The following is a 19,928-nucleotide window of genomic DNA, read 5'->3' as shown; positions in this document are numbered from 1 at the left end:
AAAACATTGGGGAATCATGTGCTCACTAATAGCTAGTGCGCATACTGTTTCTCGATCTCATTCGCTAGAATTCTTGGGGTGCGGACCATGGTGTTCGGGCTGTAGGTAAGTTTTATCTATCTATCTTGTGTGTGTTGAGCTGAAGAGTGTTTGCAGAACTTCACACTGGAGTCGATGATTTGGGCTCGACAATAATTGCTTGCGCGGGATCAACATCTCCAAGTGTGCTCGCATCCTCGCGAGAGGATCGGTGGTCAGAACATGGAGTTTACGTCTGTCCCTCGATCTCTTTCGCTGGATTTTTTGGGGTGTCGTGTTCGGGTTGCAGGCAAGTTTTTGTCTATTGTACGGGCGTGGAACTGAAGTGTTCGTAGAGGAGTCAATGATAAATTCACGAAAACTGCTTCCGCGAGGTCAATTTCTGCAAGAGCATCCATGTCCCGCGATCAGGGCAATGCGACGAGATATAATATCATCTCGTCACAGTGCCCCGATTTCTTTTGCGGATTTTTTTGGGGCCACGACCGCGGTGTTCACGCTGCGTATCTATTATGTTTACGTGCATGAAGCTGATGAGGGTTCGCGATGCTTTGCAGATTCAGACTTGACGCGAATTAATTGCTTCCGCGGGATCAGGCTCTGCGAGTGCGTCAGGCAAAGATCGGGAGACGTTCGATCGCATTGAGGAAACTGTGAGCCTCACTGCGATTGACCTTCTCTCGATCTTTTTGGAAGTTTATCATGATTATATGGAGATGGAGAGCGTCCGGATATGGAGTCGACGACTTGCTTCCGCGGGAATAAACACTTTGCTTCCCTCCTTTCATTATGTACTTGAGTAATTCAATTGTTGCATCCGCGGGAGCGAACACTCCATTGTTGCACTGTCTTGTCATTAAAAATCGAATCTCACTCTCCTCGCTTGGAATATCGCGAGGTCCTTACGGTGTGCAGTGTCCGCACTAACGTCTCCGAAGCTGCAATCTGACGGAAAGAACAGGTCTAGGTGTACAATATATCAAATTCACGATTGTATATGAATCATAATTGAAAGTCATGATAAGGGTGTGGGCGTGTTCGAACTTGGCAGCTAATCGATAAGCTATTCGTGATGTACCGATCGGCTTGCTATTGCTTGTCTGGATGCTAATCCGTGCCGGACGAACAGGTTCATTCGCATTTAACCAAGGCCTGTCATTGGTGGTGCGCTCGAGCTCGATGACGTTGCTATGGCGACGCCCACCCGGTGGATCCATTGCATAAGTCAGGCGGAATCTCCAATGCCCGTCCAGGCGTCGTATTATTTACCAACACAATAGTGTATCCCTGTGAAATACGTAGTATAAGACTTGCTAAAGGACAGTCAGGCAGAAAAGACGACGACCCCTAGCTCGTCTTACTTTCTGCGCAGTGTTGCAAACGACAGAGTAGGGCTGGGCACGGGCTCGCAAGGAAGCCAACGGTGGGTAAAGATACTGTGGTACATTGACGATCACAGAAAGGATGTACTGATTCTGTCGTGACTTTTCAAACGATGTCAGTGTAAGCTTCGATACCAGAAACTTCCACTGACTGAGTATTAAGTATCAAGTTTTGAGTTGCTAATAGGCCAAGCCCCATGCCCATTCTTGGGGTAAGTCACACTAGGCCAAGACAGACTGGTTTCAAGAAAAAACCATTGTCAATGCGATCACCGGTGAAGCGTGCGAGAAGGTTATAGGGTTCAACAGCTGGGGTAGGATAGCTATAGTGGCCAGTAGAGAATGGGATAGAATAAGTTGACGCCATGCATGGGGAAGAAATTCAACGAAGCAGCGTATATTTTCCCACATCCTTGGGGCCAGCCTATAGGCTGTCAGCTGATGACGCTTTGCGTGAGCCGTCTCTGCGTCGTGTTCTGCATCGTCAGTGATATCATTGGTGGCGCATGCGTGAAAGTGACGCACAGTGTTATTGTTCGCGAGGAATTGGGATACAGTGGCTACTAGCAAGACACAGTTGACCCCATGGATGGGGGAAAAAAACGAGGGCAATTTAAACGTTTTGTTCAGCCCATCTGTGGGGCCATCAGCTTGTAAGCAAGTATATAACGCTAATTAGGGCTTGTCGCCATCCGCAACTGGATCGTGTTCTGAGACAGCTGGAGAGGAGCATGTAAGTTATGATGGGTCTTTGGATGAACTCAAACTCGGACGTTCTTTGAAAATACTTCTGACTAAGCATATTTTCTCACAGGTCAATACGATCACCGAGCCCGGCTCCATATGTGGTTCATGCAATGGACCATCTCACGCGACAGTAAACTTCGCCTCCCGCTTAGTACACCGCAAGAAGTTGATTGAACCTTAGGTTAACCCGGTCGTTTTTGGACCCGAGATAGACAATTTGTGTCCTGTATTGCTTTGAATAAAGATAGAGCACTGAGCATGAACAAGATCTGTCGGTGGACTATAGGCAGAAACGAAGCCTTAATGTAACATTAGAGAGCGCCCATCCCTACAGATAACTATAAGATGACCCTTTATACTATCTCTAAGTAGGAGCCTATGATAATTCTAAGCAGACATGTGATAGAGACGAGTGACAGATCCGTCCAGGTCCTTGACCAAGTCCGAAGTCCGAGTCAAGTCCTGGCACGGGTGTCACAGTGTTGCATCCTACTCCTCAAGGTTCAATGTCCCTGACCTATCCAAGCTTTAAAGCTTCTCATTTAGCCTCAGGATAATTCTGCAGCATGAGCCTGAGCTCCGTTTCCGGAATTCTCTTCTCAAACTCATAAAAGCACGGCCGGACATCTGGCATCGTCCCAATCATGTACCCCATGTTATCTAATGGTTTCGTAGGATCCAGAGTGAGTCGGAAGGCCCAAAGAATAAGGAGGGCGCTCATGAATACCGATCTGCATCAACCGAAGTGAGTTCGGATGCCAGCGTGCGTGCAAAATAGTTTTACCTCTCCGCTACATGTTGACCGGGGCATACGCTGAAAGGAATGTCATTAAAAAACTAAGAGCTGAAAGACGGTGCTTACCGCCGACCAAACCCGAAGACAAAGAATTTTATATCGTCTCTCGGTTTACCTTGGTCGCCGATCCAACGCTGAGGCTTGAACGCCTCAGGCTCCGGGTATACGTCTGGATCTTGAGAGATAGACCTAAGGGAGTGACCGTTAGATCATTGGTATCTTGAAGCACGATGCTTACCAAAGGTTACCGAACACTGTGGTCCCAGCTGGAATACGATAATTTTCCTGTTGGGCCAGATCATCATTCGCGCGATGAGTTGTTCAAAGATCACTTGCCCAAATCACGTCTTTGGTTGTTCGGTGAGGCAATGCTGCAGCATAATTTGTGTGTCATCTTAAGGTACAAAACGAAAACGAAAATGCCCACCACCGGTAGCCGAGGGTCTCCATCTCAAAGCCTCAGTGATGAATGCTTGTAGGAGAGGAAGAGATTTTTGGTCGGCAAAGGTCGGCACTTTAGTGCAGAAATTATTGAACCTATAGCACAGCAAGAAGGAATCAACCTACCTCGGTGCCTTCCGATGACCGCATCGAGCTCGGCGTGAACTTTAGCTTGCTCCTCGGGGAAACATGCGGCTGCCATGAGCACTGTGCATATTGCCAAACTAGTCTTTCACCTGTTTTCAGCTACATACATTATGAGGCAACAAAACAACACCCCACCGTTTGCGTTCCAGCTCCAAAAAAGACACCAGAAAGGTAGGCCATCTCAGTCTCTGTCATACCATAGAGATGGCTATTTTCTAGCATATATTTCGAAAACGAGGGGCCAATGTCCTCATTGTTGTCATGCTGTGGAACAACTCAGTCGTGGAGTGAACATTGAAAGGGAAGTGCACACCATTTGCTCTTTCACGCGGTTCAGCTGACCAGTGTGGAGTTTCTTGATCCTCTTAAACATCAGCTTTAAGTCCCGGCCATACCAAGGAAGGTATCTGAGCCACGGGATCGCATCTACCAGGTAAGAACCAGGGCGCAGAATTTCCCTAGTCATTACAGTGAGTCTTTGAACTTCAAGGACGGTGGGATCAGTCGCAGCCGTGGGCGTATTCTTCCCATATGCAATTTTCGTGATTGTCGTCGCAGAAAAACTTCAAAGCACCTGTAAGCACAAAAATGCCACAAATCTATCGTAACCAACAGCTCTTACCTTAGCACATGGTTCTGAATGTTGTCTGGATCATTGAGAATGGCAAGAACCATGTTCTTCACGTTTGACATTTGCAGGGGCTGATAGGCCTCAGCTGCTTTAGGTTGGAGATGCGAATGAAGCGCTCTGCATCACGTTGAAAAGTAATATAGATGAAGTATCGCAGACCACTAACCTACGCATCCGACGGAACATCTCCCCAAAGGGAGCAAATGTGAGGCCCATTCCGCCGCTAGCTATTGCGACAGAAGGCATGCGAGGACGGTCAGCTAGAAATTTTCCCTGATTCTCCATGATTTCCACGGCGGCCTGCCGCAGAATGTTGTCGAGCCTGGATATGAAAATGCAGCGAGGGACTGACTTTGTAACGGCCGATAAAAACTATCTTCTGGAATTTTGATCGAATGGTGATAACAGGACCGTACTCGTCAATCCATTTTGCTATAGTGAGATCTGATCTTGTCAGCGATAGGACACAATTAGCATTAAAAAGTCAACAGTTCGAATACAAATTCTTACCTGCGAGGTGGCACCAAGTGCCCCCCAAGTCTCCAAGTGGGAGGGGAAGGTGGGAGAGGAAGGTCCCTCTCCGATTTAGGACGGCAAACCCGAGCAATCACTCCTATGACACTGAGACAAGCTGCAGCACTGAGGAAAAGATGCGTGTTATCAGATATGCGCAGGTCAGGTAGTTGTAGTGTTATGAGCGCAAAGAAGGATTGGGGGGGGATCATCGTATGTCACAGTAAAAATAAAGTCATGGACAGCATTTAAGGTCCCAATGCCGACTGATGCGCTGGCAACTTGGCGCGTATCCGGATATCAAGTGATGGTGGCATGGGATGGTCACCTGAATGGGGCTTGGCCAGCATATTTCATTATATTGGTGCCACGTCTTGGCCCGAGACGTGGCACTGAGGAAAAGATGCGTGTTGTCAGATATGCGCAGGTCAGGTAGTTGTAGTGTTATGAGCGCAAAGAAGGATTGGGGGGGAATCATCGTATGTCACCGTAAAAATAAAGTCATGGACGGCATTTAAGGTCCCGATGCCGACTGATGCGTTGGCAACTTGGCGCGTACCCGGATATGAAGTGATTGGTGGCATGGGACGGTCACCTGAATGGGGTTTGCGATTCGTTTGGCCAGTGTATTTCATTATATTGGTGTCACGTCTCGGCTCTCAAAGGATTTCGCGACCCAAAGTCTCCCAAAAGGTTAAGTGGGAGCATTGTTGGAGAGCAACTCTTTCGGCAGACTACTAAATGCTCTCTCCACGCACTCCCTACACCAGATCAAGGGATTATGTCACTCGACAAGACCTTGCGCGGGAAGACAAAGGCTCGGAACAACGCTGAAAAAGCACGTAATCGTCCGCTGTCGATAAACAAACTGAATGCTTGATCAGGGGCTCGGGGATATGCGAAAGGTGGGTAGTGAAGATACTGCAGAAGACGCCGAGCACCGGACAGGGAAAGTGCGTAGGCATGAGTGCAATGTCGAGAGTAAGATGGGTGTGTGCGGGTCCATGTGGGCAGGTCATACAAAGGAAACATGACTCGAGGCGATGTCAATTCAGGGTTCAAAAATTCATTTGACCAGCAGTGACCTGAAGGACACGGTCTTGTATCGATGGATAATGTGAATCCGGCGCTTACCCAGCAAAATCATGTCCCATTCCGGTGGAAGATAAGTCCAGACGTTGTACATTTTTATCTTGATGTCCTTTTCCATGTCGATATCGTCTTCCAAGAAAACCACGACGTCCGAAGGAGTGGCATTCCCTGTATCAATGGGTTGTCAGACGGCTGAGGAATGGGAACACCAACGCGAGATCTTTGGGTGAAAATGATCCATTCCGGAAGGCTAAGTTTAAAAGGCAGGATAGAGTGATCATGAGTTGCGCATGTGATGTTTGGATGTAGCGAGACACTCGGAGAGGACGAGGTGGTAAGTCTGCGATCTCGAGTGTCTGAGAAGGTTCAGAGGTCAGAACAGAAAGATTCAATGTGCTTTGTGGAAGCAGAGAGAGCGTTGATATCAGCGAGCCAGCGAAAGACTGAGCCTATGTCATATAGGTCTGCAGTGAACGCCGAGAGACAATCCGCTCGAAGATATGGCTGATAGCAATGTTCGAAGGGTCGAGGGCATCAATATTAGTCCAATTGATGTATTTGGATGCTCGCAGATGTTCCATCTGTTTTCGCCAGTCTTGTCGCCAGGGCAGAGACACAAGACACACCTCAGAAGCGATACCTGATTGCGCCGACGATGGGGGTGCCAAGTGTAATGTTCTTGGTAGAACACAGAACCACGCCGTGATCCCCCTTCCAAAGAAAACAAAGAGAACGGACGAAGGTTGTTAACGTCCACAGTTGCGGAGACACGAGTGCAAGGACCGACGACTGCAAAACCAGAACAACACCCAGAACAAGGTATGTACATCTTGTAACACCCTCTCGACATACGAAAATGCTGGCAGCCATGGTAGTACTACTGGCCCGTGGGTGACACGCAAAGCAGTCGAAACGATCTTAGCAGACAGTTGATGGTGAGCATGACCAAGCAAATGCGCGGATTTTAACAAACAAATGCGCGAGTGGTCAGCGAGGAAGGGGTTAAATCTCCGCCCGGAACATTCCAGACCACCGGACTCTGGCCCGGAATATATTGTCCATTCCATTTACCTGTCCTCGCGATCGAGGCTCCAACCAGAGTCTTTGATTACGTTCATTCGTTTCCTTTCTTTCTTTCCTTTTGCACTATGATCATTGCTCTCGCTCGCTCGCTGCTCATGGAGTCCCCGGAGACAACGGGAGAGCCAGTGGGTTCACCCACCTTCTGGTGGAAAATCGCTATCAGTGCTGTCCTTGTGCTTGCAGGAGGTGTATTTGCAGGGTGAGGCTATCCAGTCTAGATATTTATGTGTCATGTTTGATCTTTCGTCAGATTAACTCTTGGGCTGATGGGGCTGGATGAATTGCACCTGCGTGTCCTGGCTACGTCATCAGAAGATTTGAAGGAGAAGCACAATGCGCAGGAAGGTGTGTTGAAAAACGGCCTTGTATCATTTCCGAGTTGATACTATTGGTTACACGACCAGTATTAAAACTGATGCAGAAAGGCCGCCATTGGGTCTTAGTGGTATGTTGATACACGCACGCGCGCACATATAACTTATTGCTCACTGTAGGTACTCCTTCTCGGCAACGTCGTGAGTGGATATCTCAGGTATCTACGTCTGCAACAGCTCAACACCTGCAGGTCATCAACGAAAGTTTACCTATCTTTCTTGATGATGCCGTGAGTAAAATCAATGAATACCGATCGTTCGGCTTCCCGCCGATTAACAAACACTATTTGCGCTAGCTTGGTGGAGGCATTGCTGCCATTCTAATCTCCACCACAGCGATAGGTACGAATCTTATTTGTTGATGACTTTACCGTCTGCTGATTAGTCGATGTCAGTTATTTTTGGGTACGTTCTCGTCCCTATCCGAGCTGGACTTGCTGAGCATATGGCATGTTTTTCTTTTTGGCAGAGAGTACGTACGGTACTCCGTGATCAGTGGCAAAAATTCTCAGATTGATCCTGCCGCATTTCCTGCAGAATTATCCCGCAGGCTGCCAGCGTCAGGTATGGCCTCTCAATCGGTGCACGGTGTGCGCCTTTCGTGCTCTGCCTTATGTATTTGTTTGGTATGTAATGCTAACATCGTCTTGAGGTCATATTAACTTCGAATGGCCAATAGCTCCTGTCGCGTACCCTATCGCAAAGCTCCTTGACTACGTTCTGGGCCAGAATGAGGGTCATACTTACAAGAAGGCTGAGCTTAAATCTTTTCTGCAGTTCCATCGCACGGGAGAGGAACCACTGCGGGATGATGAGATCAGCATATTGAATGGTGTGCTGGAGCTCAATACGAAGAATGTGGAGACGATCATGACACCCATTGAGGTAAGTGATTCTTTGGCGATGGGCGGGACGGTGTTGCTGATGTGTTGCGGAACACTAGGATGTTGTAACGCTGAGCTCAGACGCCATTCTTGATCACGCAACCGTAGACGCAATGTAAACGTCATAGTTGCAGTTGTCTATTGTTAGTTTGACTAACAGCTTAATCAGTCTCACAAGCGGCTACTCACGCTTCCCTATACATGAACCCGGGAATCCACTGTCATTCCAGGGACTTCTACTCATCAAGAAGGCAATTTTCGATGTTACATACCAGTCTGCCTAAACGCTGAGGTTGTTTCTCAGCTGTTGGTATACGACCCGGCGCGAGCTCTCCCAGTCTCGGATTTCAAGCTCTCGATTCTTCCAGAAGCACGTCCCAGTATAAACTGTTTCCAGGCGCTAGATTACTTGTGAGAATACTCACTTGAACTTCCGCGGCGTCTCTGATGAATGCGTTGCAGTCAGACAGGACGTGCCCACTTACTACTTGTCAGTCGGACACCTGGTATTTCAGGCGGTGGGATTGGAGTGATTACGCTCGAAGGTGCGCGTTCCCAGACAGGCCCGTTCCGTTACTGATATCCATATTCTAGATGTCATTGAGGTATGTCTGACTTGGACTCCAGTACATAACCAGAGACGACGGTTTGATTTCTGCAGGAGATCATATCAGAAGAAATTGTGGATGAAACAGATCGATACGAGGATAACCAGAGTAAAAGCCGTGCGAAGCGAATGACTACGTCTGCTGTAATGCGGGGGTTCGTATTCCATCGTCACTCTTTTGCATCTGTCACTAAAACTTCATATGTGAAGGATTGTGGAGCGAGAACGAGGTCTAACGCAAGGGTCGTCCTTCGAGCGGACACCCCTGTTGCGTAACACACCTCTCATGCCATCCTCTCCGCGCTCTGAGACTAATTATCCGGCTCGTTATGGCACGATACTTAGCCAGTCCCCAAAAACATGAAGATTCTGGCCATCTCTACAGAGCTGTGAGTACGCTGCCAGACTCGTTGCAGGTTTTGGACGAACTTCTTTGTTTCAAACTTGTTTTGCTCCACATCGCTTCGTACTGTTATTTATGTAGATCTTGGATTGGATTGATTGCTATTAGTCACTTGCTTTCCATGGGCACGCACATTCGCTGGATGGCAACTGCATCTCCTTCGTGATAGCATACCCTCTACTTTCGTAGAACATCGCTCGTATTTGTACTGTGTTGAGAACCATTTGAAAAAATGAATTATTCCCTCACTTGTCATCCAAGAGATCAGCTGCAAGAACGGTGTCTTGAGACTTTAGGATTAAAGAATACATTCGATAACACGGAAACATCTTTGGGTATCTGGGGAGCTTGTTGAAGTCGGACATGTATCCCCTCTCTGTACTATCGTGAGACTACACCCTGGTCCACAAATTCATGTTATTGAAATCATCTTCCAACTCACGGCGTCAGTGTTTCTTCAACTTGACGCCTGATCCTCTCATGTGCCCGGCTCCTAGCTGTCCCATAACCAGGCCAAGTTAGACTTCTTTCTAAAAAAAATGCGTTAAATTATATCAAGCTAAAATATTGGTGGGCCGTGGCCTGTGCAAGAAGGTGTCGTTTTTTAAATTTCAACAACGGCAATACACGGTGAGGATGGTGGCTACCAGGGGACGTGAGAGAAGAAGTTGCCCTCACGGATAGGAAAGAAAAACCAAAGCATTGCACTACTACATACCATGCTACTTCGCAGCAATCTCTGCAGGATACTGTTTGATACAAGATGCAGTTGACCCTGTGGATGGGAACGAAGAGACCGATACATTGGTTTTAATTCGCGGAAACCTCTCATACTATCATTTTGTTGCGCATATCATGATGACGGGCTTAGGAAAAGCCTTCTTCCGTTCGCAACCTGGTCCAGGGTGTACAATGCTCTACGACGAAGGCATCCTTATTCGCCAGGCAAAGTTTTCTTCCCATAGAGCTGGCTTACACGGAAGGAAGGGTGTGGCGGGGCTCAGATTATCATAACGACAGAAAATACTGACTCACCCGGTGAATGAATATAATTGCCAGCTTAGTGTCATCAACTGAGAGTGCCTCGCTCATAGTAGGCTTAGTGACATGGATAGAGCATATGAGCCAAGCCGCATCTCGCATTGGGTGGGGTATTTCGCTGCTGACAAGTCACGGTAAGAAGAGGGTAAACAAATCAGTTCTCAGACAACGTGCCGGCGCGGTTTTCGTGTAGTACATAACTGTTAGCATTGAGGCCTTTGGCAAGTGAAAAAAATATACGAATTCGTATGAAAACACAATGGAAAAAGTCTGATGGTGAATATTGAAGAGGAACTTGTTGGGAACTTGCGCTGAAAAGGATAACATCAATGAGCTTGCCATGTTGGAAAAAATGACCTCCTGCCGGTCTTGGCCGAAGGCCTAACGTCACAAAAGAGTTGTGTGTGGCACCCGTCCTCCTCACTGAACCACGCGGCATTGACTTGATGATATCCATGTATGCAATACATATTACCCGCTATAGCATTGATGTCATTGATTCACACACCGGCCTTCGTGTCATCTAGAAGAGAAGGTAGGGGTTTGCGAGACAAAGGATGCAGTAAAGATATACGACTACCCCAATATCAATGTATACGTGTTCCAGTATTAAAGAGTGAGCTCGAGGTTCTGCCGCTCTGCGTGATACGTAGCTGTCATGTATTATTTGAGTGACTTACTAAATTACTACGTGCCATCTACAACATGTGCGCACAGGTCACCATTAGCGAAGTCTGCCATCGTAGAATCTGCAATACGACGCCAGATCGTCGCGCGAGGTAGATATTGATAGGGTTTGGTAGTTAGTAGTCGAAGTTGTCATGTCACGCTCTCGTCTCGGACCGTTTGTATAACCGTGCATTGAGCCAAATGCTCAAAATATTGGGAACGCATGAGCAACGATTGAATGTATTTTCGTACATTTTGATTTTGTTGACTTGACTTGTGACACGTGCACCGAGGAAAACGCCGAGGCAAACTTCCACGCACATTACCGTCGTGCCCTTCAATGAGCTCTTCTGCCAATAAAATATCGAGATCCTGAGAGCAAGTCAATTTTGAGGTCTCTTAGCAATCTGCTGGAATTGGAAATATCATCTGGTCGAAAGGGGATTTCAGGTGGATAGATTCTTCTTACATTGCCAGTTCTGCCAGAACAATATTCAGCACATAAAAGCAAGCCGTTTTCCTACCATCCCAATCAGATTCATTCAATCCCATATCACATCCTCACAAACAATGCGTTTCTCCTTCGTCTTCGCTGTTGTTGCTGCTCTGACAGCGTCAGTATCTGCCAAAGAGGCTGCCGGTGAAAGTTGTCCCAGCCTTTGCAATGAATTAAGTTGCTGCGCTGGGCAGAGATGCGTGCCGACATTCGTCGATGAAATTGTGAGTGTGGTTTGTATACTGGACTGAACCATATGACTCACCGGCGCGGTAGAATACGGTCGTCGATTATTGTGAGTGAGTGGCATGTCGCGACAGTGAACTACAGTGAGTCGTGTTTCTGTTTTTGCATCGGTGCAGTGTGGTTGATGGCACGGCGCGCGAGTAGTTCATTGCAGAGCGGATCAACGTGCTTGCTTCTGAACAAATTTCACTGCCACTCGAGCAATGGAGATCATGGATTAGAGAACATGTCAAACAGTTGAATACGTATGACTGAAGTACTTACGATGCAGTTTTGTAGTCTTGCTATCAGCTTGAACATAGAAGCCCGCAACGGCACCACCCTTCAGTTTACTGTGCCTGATGGATAGTTGAGCATAACACATGCTGTAACTGAGCTTGATTTTTTTTGTTTAAATGCTGTCAATGATTAGTCTCGAACCACGCTCTCGTCAAAACCGGTTAAATGGTACACTCACCCTACCCTCATAGATTCGAATCCACCACCAGTGAGAAAGATGTTCCCATGGTGCATGCCAGTGGTTGTGCTGTCATCAGAAGAAAACAATGTTTCCAGTACTACGAATGTCGAATGAGGATTGGGAGATCTGATGAGTCATGGACGCAAGCACACCGATATATATTTTGTCAGTGAGCCACTGGGGTATATATATATTAGCGTCATTGTCGTCGGGAGCAAGAGCGTGACGTGACAATTTTCACTTCGAGCAAATTGCCTTCGATAGGATCCTTCCCGATTTGGGATGTCAGTAAGCTGCACGCGACCGACACTACGGCTATACTTTGTCACATATCAGGCTCAAACTCCTCTTGCTTGTACGTCGACCCGGTTCACAGGCATGATAGCGTCGTGCAGTACTTGATCGCCTCACGTCTTAGTCCAAGGAAAAAATTGTTACGCTGAAGCTGGAGCTGGGGGAGCGTTGGAATTGCACCGCGGCGACTGCTACGATCGTAAGCAAATCTTCTACACTCGACGCCACTCTACTCGTTTACGGTGTACACTACCTAGAAGGGTATGAGTTCTACAAATGGTGAGCGCTTAGCACAATCAAATACCTCACCCACACAAACAGAGGTATCTTGGCCCTGCATGATCTACATTTTTAGCGTCATCCCTGATGCTAACGAGGACACTTCCCATCAAGACCTTGAGCATTCTTCTCGATGTTGGCTGCGGTTGAGACACCCTCACTGCCTAGGCTACGATGTTACATGTATTACCGCGTTCGAGTGCCAGACCGAGCTCCGCAACGAGTGTATCTAGAACATCGCTGTCACTTCTAACAAGGCAAGTATCTTCATCTGCCCGTTTGTTTCTTCATAGTTCTTCCATCTTTCAACCATCATCCTGACTGTCTTTCGATTTTATTCGCTGCACTTCATGCTTTTCGGTCAATCTGCCTATCAATCACAGTATTCGCAAATTTTCTGGATCCTATTTCAAACTTGAATTGCTTTTTTCCCATTTTCCCATTTCTCTCTCGAGCCCTCAAACGCTTTTATCTGATTCCGACTTCCCGAGTTTACCGAACGTATGTGTGGTGTCAATGCAAATGGCCAGCAATTCGGGAAAGCAAGGATTTAAGGCATTCATTTGGCATGAGTGACGAGATCACCACGGCAACAATATTTCATTGCGAGCTTGGGTACCGTGTGGCATGGACGCAGATAGCGTAGGGGGCAGAACCACTTTGACTCCCGAGTTTTTCCGGCTAGCAGAACTGCACACTGTTCAACATTCCTAGAAACGGCGGAAATATTGTTGCCTTTATGCAACTGAGCCTGAACTTCTTCTAACACCCTAGTGGCGGGCCCGTGCGGCCCGGTTCGTGGAGTGATTGGCCCTGCGGGAGATGGATACAGGGTTAGCATTTCTTTCGTCCAATCACGCGAACATCGGAGATGAAAACTTTTGTCAAGGGCTCACAGATTGGCACTATCGAAGGTCCGGCAGTTTATTCAACCCCACACACATGGGTTCCGGAGTGCAGCACGATTCTTTGACTCGCTACAGGTAGGATCATGGCAGGTGGACAATATTCTGGCCCTTGCCTCCCAGGTCCCTCAAATTTGATCTCGTTAGAAATCACTTTTGCACTTTAGTTCTTCTGCAGGTTTTTTGAGAGGACATAAGATCCTGATTCTCTTTCTCAGCGGTGACTAAGTGCTACACACATAAACCGAGTCTATTAATTTTTGACGTAGTGCCACCATTTTGCCGCGCCTGCCAGCAACAGCTCAAGTTATTGTTATCAATACTAGTGGTTTCTGGCAAGTTGAGAGTGCAGTAATTCAGAAACCAAGTGAGTTGAACCTTTCTCTCCGATCAGACTCAATGCTTCACAATCTCAAACTTCGATCCTCAGACATACTGCGTGCATTTGACCTAGTGCTTTCGCCATTAGGATCCTTTTGAACATCCACATCGTCCTGCGCCTGTAACATAAGTCGGTCGATGATAGTCAGTACAATATGTCGTTGTCGTCGTCGCTGGCAGCCACAGCAGTTCATCTCACTCAGGATATTCAATGCACAGTGGCCAGCGCGATTGATAGGAATGTGATGTTCCCCTAGAAGACGGCGAAGACGGCAGCGAGACGAGTCTCTACCAGCTTTAAAGCGATACGTGGGCCATTGCCACAGGAATCGATGTACAGAGAACTGAGTGACCTCGTGGGGTGGAAGCGGTTTGTTAAGAGAATAGCTGGTGATGCAGAACATACCCTACCTTCATGCACTCGCAATCGGACCACGGATACTTGGGGAGGTATAATCAAGCCCCATAGGTCTCGCCACCGTATCGACCGAGGGAGACCAACATGCTTCAAAGACGTATGCGCCATACCAGAAAAAGCACCAGATTGCATGATCATACAGCTATTTCAACCTCCTGAAAATTCCTCGACAGACCATTCGATACACTCGCTTTCACCACCGAATACTTCAGCTCCACCCCAAACATCAGCCACGTGGTGGTGCGTTGCCCACCATCAAGGTCTCGCTGAAGACAAATAGATCAGCGGGATTGTTACAATCATCAGAGTTGATACATACGCAGGCGATATTGTAAAGTGATTCCAAGAACTGTTTTCATCAACTCCGCCTTGATCTCAGAAAGTCCAAAAGATTGCTGCGCCTTCCTCCGAGAGCGTTCAAAAGGTAGCTTCGCCTTCCAAGTAGATGGTTTTTTTTCGACAGTGCTCACAGCCTCTTGATATTTACGGACGGCAGCACTCCCAGCTTCCCTGACAGCAGCAGCATGTGGAGACACCACGTACTGCTCGAGAGCGTCAGTAATGTAGGGAAGAGACTGCTGCTGGTCCTGAAGATAGCGCTGCTTGTCAAAGATGTAGAAAGAGTGTTCGAAAACGATAACGGCAGCTACATGATCAATGATAAGCAGGTTCATTGCAACATTGCCTGAAAATTCACCAGAGCTAAGCTGAACAATTGTCTCCAATGGCGATGAGCCAGAGGCCTGGCAAATTTTCAACATGCGAATTGTGTGTAGTCTGTGACCAATTGGACATACCACAGAGAGTAACCTAGACGCCATCTCTTCACGTTGACCGAGCTCAATCTGGTGAAATCACGATGGAAGGTTGAAAATTGTCTGCCTCTGCTGAGGATGAATACACTCACATACTGTCAATGAATAAGATCTTCGGTCAGCATGGCCCAAGGTCAAAGGAGGATGAACAAACTCACGTCCTATTGATGAATCGGTGATATCGTTCGTGAGCAAGGTTCGAGGATTGAATACTCACACGCTGTTAAGGGGTGCGCGATGTCAGTGATGAGCGGTGCTCGAGCTCGACGCAGGATAGATACACTGACTTTCTGGAAATGGATGAGGAATGTCATTGGTGGGCAAGGCTCGAGGATAAATCACTCACAGGCTGTGAAGGGATGCGTAATATCAGTGACAAGCATGGCTAGACCCCGACGGCGAATCATCCACTCACAATCTGTCAACGGATCAGCAATGTCTTCGGTCAGCATGACTCGAGGTCGACAGATAATGAACTCACACCCTGAAAACACTTGAATGAGTAAGGTGGTAGGTCGACAGAGGATGCACACACTTACAAGCTATCAATGGATCAGCAAATTTTTGATGAGTATAGCTCAAGGTCTGTGGAGGATGAATATACTGACATTCTGCCAATGGATCAGCAATTTCTTCAGTCAGCAAAACTCGAACTCGACAAAGGGTCACCCCACTCACTCTCTGTGAACGGATGGACAATTTCTCAGTTACTGAGGCTCGAGCTCGAAAAAAGATCACTGCGCTCACTCTCTATCAACGAATGGGCAATGACGTCAATCAGCATGGCTCGGTCTCGAACGAGGATCAAGACACTCACAACCTACGAGCGGTGGGCAATGATTCGGATCAGCATGGCTCGAGCTCGAACGGGGATCAAGACACTCACATACTGCGAACGGTGGGCAATGACTTGGATCAGCATAGCTCGAGCTCGAACGAGGATCGAGACACTCACACCCTACGAACGGTGGGCAATGACTTGGATCAGCATGGCTCGATCTCGAACGAGGACCGAGACACTCACGACCTGCGAACGGTGGGCAATGACTTGGATCAGCATGGCTCGAGCTCGAACGAGGATCAAGACACTCACACCCTGCGAACGGTGGGCAATTACTCGGATCAGCATGGCTCGAGCTCGAACGGGGATCAAGACACTCACATACTGCGAACGGTGGGCAATGACTTGGATCAGCATGGCTCGAGCTCGAACGAGGATCAAGACACTCACGCCCTGCGAACGGTGGGCAATGACTTGGATCAGCATGGCTCGAGCTCGAACGAGGATCAAGACACTCACATACTGCGAACGGTGGGCAATGACCCGGATCAGCATGGCTCGAGCTCGAACGAGGATAAAGACACTCACATACTGCGAACGGTGGGCAATGACTCGGATCAGCATGGCTTGAGCTCGAACGAGGATCAAGACACTCACACCCTGCGAACGGTGGGCAATGACTTGGATCAGCATGGCTTGAGCTCGAACGAGGATCAACAGACATACTGCCTGCAAATGCCCAACATAAATAACAGCAAATTTCAAAGATTCCCATAATCTTACGTAAATATGTGGAAACCAGTCACACAACCTCGTTATTGCATCCTCAGATGAGATGTTCTCATCAGAGTCAACAAATGCCACGAGTGTGCTGGACAATAGTTAATAACATTTTCGGCAGGCAAATGAGATTATGGGCAATTACCGTTCTACTGCATATGCTATGCAGAGCTCTAAGTTCGTTTGTTGAGTTGAGACAAATAATTGCTGAAGGACTTCGCTGTCCAGAGTTCCAGCCGTCAGTTTGATGAGTGGCCCACAGTCTGCGTCGTCCTTGTCCATGTCTAATGGATCAATGGTCATCATGTATTGCAATTTGGCTATCCACAGCTTACCAGGGAGGCATACGTGACATTTTGGCGGCCGTCGGATGTCCTTGGAGTGGTACAGGAACTTCAATTGCGTCCCGTTTGCAAACGTCTCCTCGGCATGCCTCGGTGCCAGTGCTTTGGCGTCTGTCCTCGATTTTCCTTCCTTTCTTAGTCGCGCGAATTCGACGTCGTAAAGGGCATCGAATTTCGTGAATATTACAATCACTGGGACTGAGGATCAAAGTTGCGAATCAGTCCAACAACGGGCAGATGTGAAAGCTTACTGCTTCCGGTGTCACAGCGGGAGAAAAACTTGAGTTCGGCTTGGGTGAATGCCCTGCTTGCTTGATCCATTGGGATACAGTACCTATGTCAAAGAAGTGAGCCAACGCATGTCGCCAAGTTGACCGATTACCATATAGTGTGGATTCGATCCTTGATATCTATCTTCTTCGAGCGGTCTGCGATAAATGTGTTCACCTTGTTGTACTCGGATTCGCCGCCTGCTTCGAAACCGCGTGAATCGTGAAAAATGAATCCCGAGTTATTTTGAAAAATCATTTCGTTTTCGATATCGTGCTCTCCACGCTGAGAACACATCAGTTCATATTGCCAACTGATGATAGTACGTTACCTCTCTGGATGCGTTCAGAACAGTGGCATCGATCTGATGTCGATAGGACAGTCATCAGTATTGCAGTACTAGCATCAGAATACGCACCTGTTCCCCAGCGCCATTGAATATTTGGGGGTTCTCCTTGGTGTTGCAAACCCTCTTTAGGATAGTTGTTTTTCCCGCATTGGCTCTTCCTATGATGAGAATTCGAAAGCGATTGATTTTCTCTTTTATCTCTGAAGGACGCATGGATGAAGGTAAATGATGCCGGGACTGAGTGATGAGAATTGTTCAGCGTTGTGAGTAGGTTTATAACCACTATTGTGGCGAGCGCCCTTAATCCAGCTGTGGGCAATGGGCATACCGGTACATACCCGGGCCATGAGGCGTAGAGGCGTTTCAGATGTGCTTTCCATTTGATTACCTTTATCTATGTATAGTGACAGCGTTTGATATCCTTGGTACACCCAGCTCACTTCGAGGCGACTATGAAGTAACCAATGCAGAGTTAAATTGTCGAAAGTGAACCACAAATGCAGATTTGAGATGGTCAATTGTACAACCTTTGTCTTGGGAATTGCAGCTTTGTTGTAGATTACGGTCAATTGGACCAAAACGATTTACCTGCAAATATTAGCGCAAATCAGCGTCAAAGAGCCATCATGGGGTGAAAGAGGGTGAAAGAATGTTATGCTAATTAGCTGGTGACCCAACCAGAGCGGGATCCCTAATTCCCCGAACCCTAGAACTTTGCTTACAAGTATCTACCATATTACCTTCCTGTGCTTGAGCTGCTTGCTCTGCACATTCCTAAGTCCAAGATAATACGTGATTCTGAATGTAGATTCTATCTTGTCAATAAGACTCAGTGTGCATTGTGATTTGAAATAGACTTTTACTCACATCATACATGCCAACCTGATCCTCGTATCTAGTGCACGTTAATTTTGGCTACAGTGCCCCAATGGGCGCTTCGAGTGGATCGTAAAAGCGGTGAGCGCTTTAGGATCAGCGTCTTTCAGCGTCTACTCACGACCTTCATCATCTAGAAACCTGCCATCCTCGATCATCAATGGTTCGCAAATGCGATGCCTGTCGCGAGTCCTCCAATCTCAAGCGCTGCTCTGGCTGCCACAAAGCCTGGTACTGCTCTGTCTCTTGCCAAAAGTCTGTGTGGGTACGGCACATCTTTGCCTGCAAACCCCGTCGCCCTATCAACACTGCAGACCATCTAGCACTTGCAGTCAGAAACGACGCTTTTCCGCAAGATCCACAGACTTGCGAGGATTATGGATTTGAACGCGCATTCACGGTGGAGAACAGGTCCAAACTTCTTGGCTTGTATATCGGTATGTACATGTGGAGTTAAGCCTCTGCCACCATTATCACGATTCCCCTGATGCGTGTTTTGTTTCCAGGGCTGATGGGCTCGGGACGCATGGCAATTCCCCCAAAGACCATCCATGATTGGCGGGTTAGAGGCGTGCTTGTAGAGGAGATCAAAGCAGCATACTACAAGCTTCCCGCTGATAACAGAGGCGGTTACTTCCCTTGGTTCCTGCAAAACCAGAACATTCTTGATCCGTCTGCTGCCGCTGATATCCTGCGGCATGACCAAGCAGATGCCATGGTTCTGCGCGCATGGCGCTTCACCGGAGGCGCAGAGACAGACTCGCCGGAGGATATCAGAGCCCGCTTGACTAGCATGCCTCGGGACAAGCAATCGTGCCATGTGTTCTATACAATGCTCTTGAGCAAATGGCATCCCGCACCGTTCGATGACTTCTGGATCCCCTTCGGGTTTTGCTCATGTGTCTCCGAAGAGGAAGAAATGTATCTGGGTGGGCGCTACCAGGACCTCATTACCAAATGCACATTCGATGAATTCCATGACGCCTTCTGCTCCGCGCGTATCCTCAATCTCTTCCGCAAGCACGGAATTGACGTTGATGTTCGCTACCTTGCAGACGTCATGCAGAACCACCGAATGAACAAGTCCGTCTGGGACCTCAAGCAGTTTGCCATCCGGACTGACAAGGAAAACGCAGAGGGCGGAATTGTGAACTCTATCGCGTGCGATTATGGGTTCATGAATTGCAGGAAAGACTCTGAGATACAGGCGCTGAAGAAAGTTTATAGGACGTTTTTTGAGCGTCGTGATGCGGATCCGCTAGCGCTGCACGATGCTGCGTTACGCGGAGACACATTTGGGTATCTGGGGAGTCTGATGAAGCTGAACGCGAAGTTCGAACGCCTTATGAAGAACCCATACCCACTCCCCGTGATGGAGTGAGATC

At 47.8% G+C, this 19,928-nt stretch overlaps 8 protein-coding genes across 8 annotated transcripts; 4 read left to right on the top strand and 4 right to left on the bottom strand.

Annotated features, from left to right (window-relative positions):
- Positions 1 to 2,706: 2,706 nt before the first annotated feature.
- DEU56DRAFT_949422 (cytochrome P450) lies at positions 2,707 to 5,320 on the bottom strand (the record flags this gene model as incomplete). The annotated part of the gene is made up of 13 exons (XM_041359109.1): positions 4,694 to 5,320; positions 4,536 to 4,632; positions 4,350 to 4,483; positions 4,175 to 4,300; positions 3,866 to 4,115; positions 3,688 to 3,816; positions 3,532 to 3,634; positions 3,392 to 3,478; positions 3,310 to 3,335; positions 3,203 to 3,249; positions 3,031 to 3,153; positions 2,953 to 2,982; positions 2,707 to 2,899 (listed from the first exon to the last, which is right to left on the bottom strand). Exons 1-13 carry the CDS (start codon positions 4,906 to 4,908, stop codon positions 2,707 to 2,709), a joined length of 1,560 nt encoding a protein of 519 aa, XP_041207621.1. The 5' UTR covers positions 4,909 to 5,320.
- Positions 5,321 to 5,455: 135 nt separating this feature from the next.
- DEU56DRAFT_807801 (uncharacterized protein) lies at positions 5,456 to 6,225 on the bottom strand. The gene is made up of 2 exons (XM_041353410.1): positions 5,831 to 6,225; positions 5,456 to 5,730 (listed from the first exon to the last, which is right to left on the bottom strand). The coding sequence occupies exons 1-2, from the start codon at positions 5,904 to 5,906 to the stop codon at positions 5,468 to 5,470; spliced, it is 339 nt and encodes a 112-aa protein (XP_041207620.1). The 5' UTR covers positions 5,907 to 6,225; the 3' UTR covers positions 5,456 to 5,467.
- A 697-nt stretch (positions 6,226 to 6,922) lies between these two features.
- Positions 6,923 to 9,259, top strand: DEU56DRAFT_807792 (uncharacterized protein). Its single transcript, XM_041353409.1, is given in 17 exon segments — positions 6,923 to 7,070; positions 7,122 to 7,216; positions 7,276 to 7,316; positions 7,366 to 7,386; positions 7,437 to 7,475; positions 7,542 to 7,587; positions 7,641 to 7,650; positions 7,783 to 7,871; positions 7,925 to 8,130; positions 8,189 to 8,244; positions 8,299 to 8,380; positions 8,434 to 8,540; positions 8,592 to 8,672; positions 8,687 to 8,691; positions 8,727 to 8,734; positions 8,791 to 8,891; positions 8,947 to 9,259. 17 exon segments carry the CDS (start codon positions 6,937 to 6,939, stop codon positions 9,098 to 9,100), a joined length of 1,275 nt encoding a protein of 424 aa, XP_041207619.1. The 5' UTR covers positions 6,923 to 6,936; the 3' UTR covers positions 9,101 to 9,259.
- Positions 9,260 to 11,419: 2,160 nt separating this feature from the next.
- Positions 11,420 to 13,020, top strand: DEU56DRAFT_949404 (uncharacterized protein; the record flags this gene model as incomplete). Its single annotated transcript, XM_041359108.1, has 7 exons — positions 11,420 to 11,569; positions 11,622 to 11,644; positions 11,871 to 11,925; positions 12,004 to 12,098; positions 12,316 to 12,339; positions 12,388 to 12,406; positions 12,470 to 13,020. The coding sequence occupies 7 exons, from the start codon at positions 11,420 to 11,422 to the stop codon at positions 12,626 to 12,628; spliced, it is 525 nt and encodes a 174-aa protein (XP_041207618.1). The 3' UTR covers positions 12,629 to 13,020.
- Positions 13,021 to 14,583: 1,563 nt separating this feature from the next.
- Positions 14,584 to 15,149, bottom strand: DEU56DRAFT_913467 (uncharacterized protein; the record flags this gene model as incomplete). Its single annotated transcript, XM_041357530.1, has 3 exons — positions 14,584 to 14,594; positions 14,648 to 15,071; positions 15,126 to 15,149. The coding sequence occupies 3 exons, from the start codon at positions 15,147 to 15,149 to the stop codon at positions 14,584 to 14,586; spliced, it is 459 nt and encodes a 152-aa protein (XP_041207617.1).
- On the top strand, positions 14,939 to 16,739 carry DEU56DRAFT_807744 (uncharacterized protein). Its single transcript, XM_041353408.1, is given in 8 exon segments — positions 14,939 to 14,974; positions 15,026 to 15,071; positions 15,126 to 15,173; positions 15,267 to 15,301; positions 15,807 to 15,915; positions 16,022 to 16,110; positions 16,212 to 16,701; positions 16,707 to 16,739. 4 exon segments carry the CDS (start codon positions 15,267 to 15,269, stop codon positions 16,699 to 16,701), a joined length of 723 nt encoding a protein of 240 aa, XP_041207616.1. The 5' UTR covers positions 14,939 to 14,974; positions 15,026 to 15,071; positions 15,126 to 15,173; the 3' UTR covers positions 16,707 to 16,739.
- Positions 16,740 to 16,845: 106 nt separating this feature from the next.
- On the bottom strand, positions 16,846 to 17,880 carry DEU56DRAFT_738164 (GTP-binding protein; the record flags this gene model as incomplete). Its single annotated transcript, XM_041348640.1, has 6 exons — positions 16,846 to 16,988; positions 17,040 to 17,246; positions 17,300 to 17,382; positions 17,431 to 17,603; positions 17,650 to 17,682; positions 17,737 to 17,880. 6 exons carry the CDS (start codon positions 17,878 to 17,880, stop codon positions 16,846 to 16,848), a joined length of 783 nt encoding a protein of 260 aa, XP_041207615.1.
- An 823-nt stretch (positions 17,881 to 18,703) lies between these two features.
- DEU56DRAFT_738145 (uncharacterized protein) lies at positions 18,704 to 19,924 on the top strand (the record flags this gene model as incomplete). Its single annotated transcript, XM_041348639.1, has 2 exons — positions 18,704 to 18,995; positions 19,050 to 19,924. 2 exons carry the CDS (start codon positions 18,704 to 18,706, stop codon positions 19,922 to 19,924), a joined length of 1,167 nt encoding a protein of 388 aa, XP_041207614.1.
- Between the last annotated feature and the right edge of the window lie 4 nt (positions 19,925 to 19,928).

The sequence above is a fragment of the Suillus clintonianus genome, assembly GCF_016758775.1.
Source record: "Suillus clintonianus strain FC179 chromosome Unknown DEU56scaffold_43, whole genome shotgun sequence".
Classification (NCBI taxonomy): domain Eukaryota; kingdom Fungi; phylum Basidiomycota; class Agaricomycetes; order Boletales; family Suillaceae; genus Suillus; species Suillus clintonianus.
This window is presented reverse-complemented; position numbering and strand designations above follow the sequence as displayed.

Coding starts and splice junctions, on each gene's coding strand:
- DEU56DRAFT_807801 (XM_041353410.1), bottom strand. CDS start 5,906: ATGGAAAAGGACATCAAGATAAAAATGTACAACGTCTGGACTTATCTT. Junction 5,731..5,830: donor ATGGGACATGATTTTGCTGG/GTAAGCGCCGGA, acceptor CATCGCCTCGAG/TCATGTTTCCTTTGTATGAC.
- DEU56DRAFT_807792 (XM_041353409.1), top strand. CDS start 6,937: ATGATCATTGCTCTCGCTCGCTCGCTGCTCATGGAGTCCCCGGAGACA. Junction 7,071..7,121: donor GCAGGAGGTGTATTTGCAGG/GTGAGGCTATCC, acceptor ATCTTTCGTCAG/ATTAACTCTTGGGCTGATGG. Junction 8,245..8,298: donor CACGCAACCGTAGACGCAAT/GTAAACGTCATA, acceptor CAGCTTAATCAG/TCTCACAAGCGGCTACTCAC.
- DEU56DRAFT_807744 (XM_041353408.1), top strand. CDS start 15,267: ATGGCCCAAGGTCAAAGGAGGATGAACAAACTCAC. Junction 15,916..16,021: donor ATCAACGAATGGGCAATGAC/GTCAATCAGCAT, acceptor ACGGGGATCAAG/ACACTCACATACTGCGAACG. Junction 16,111..16,211: donor ACACTCACACCCTACGAACG/GTGGGCAATGAC, acceptor GCATGGCTCGAG/CTCGAACGAGGATCAAGACA.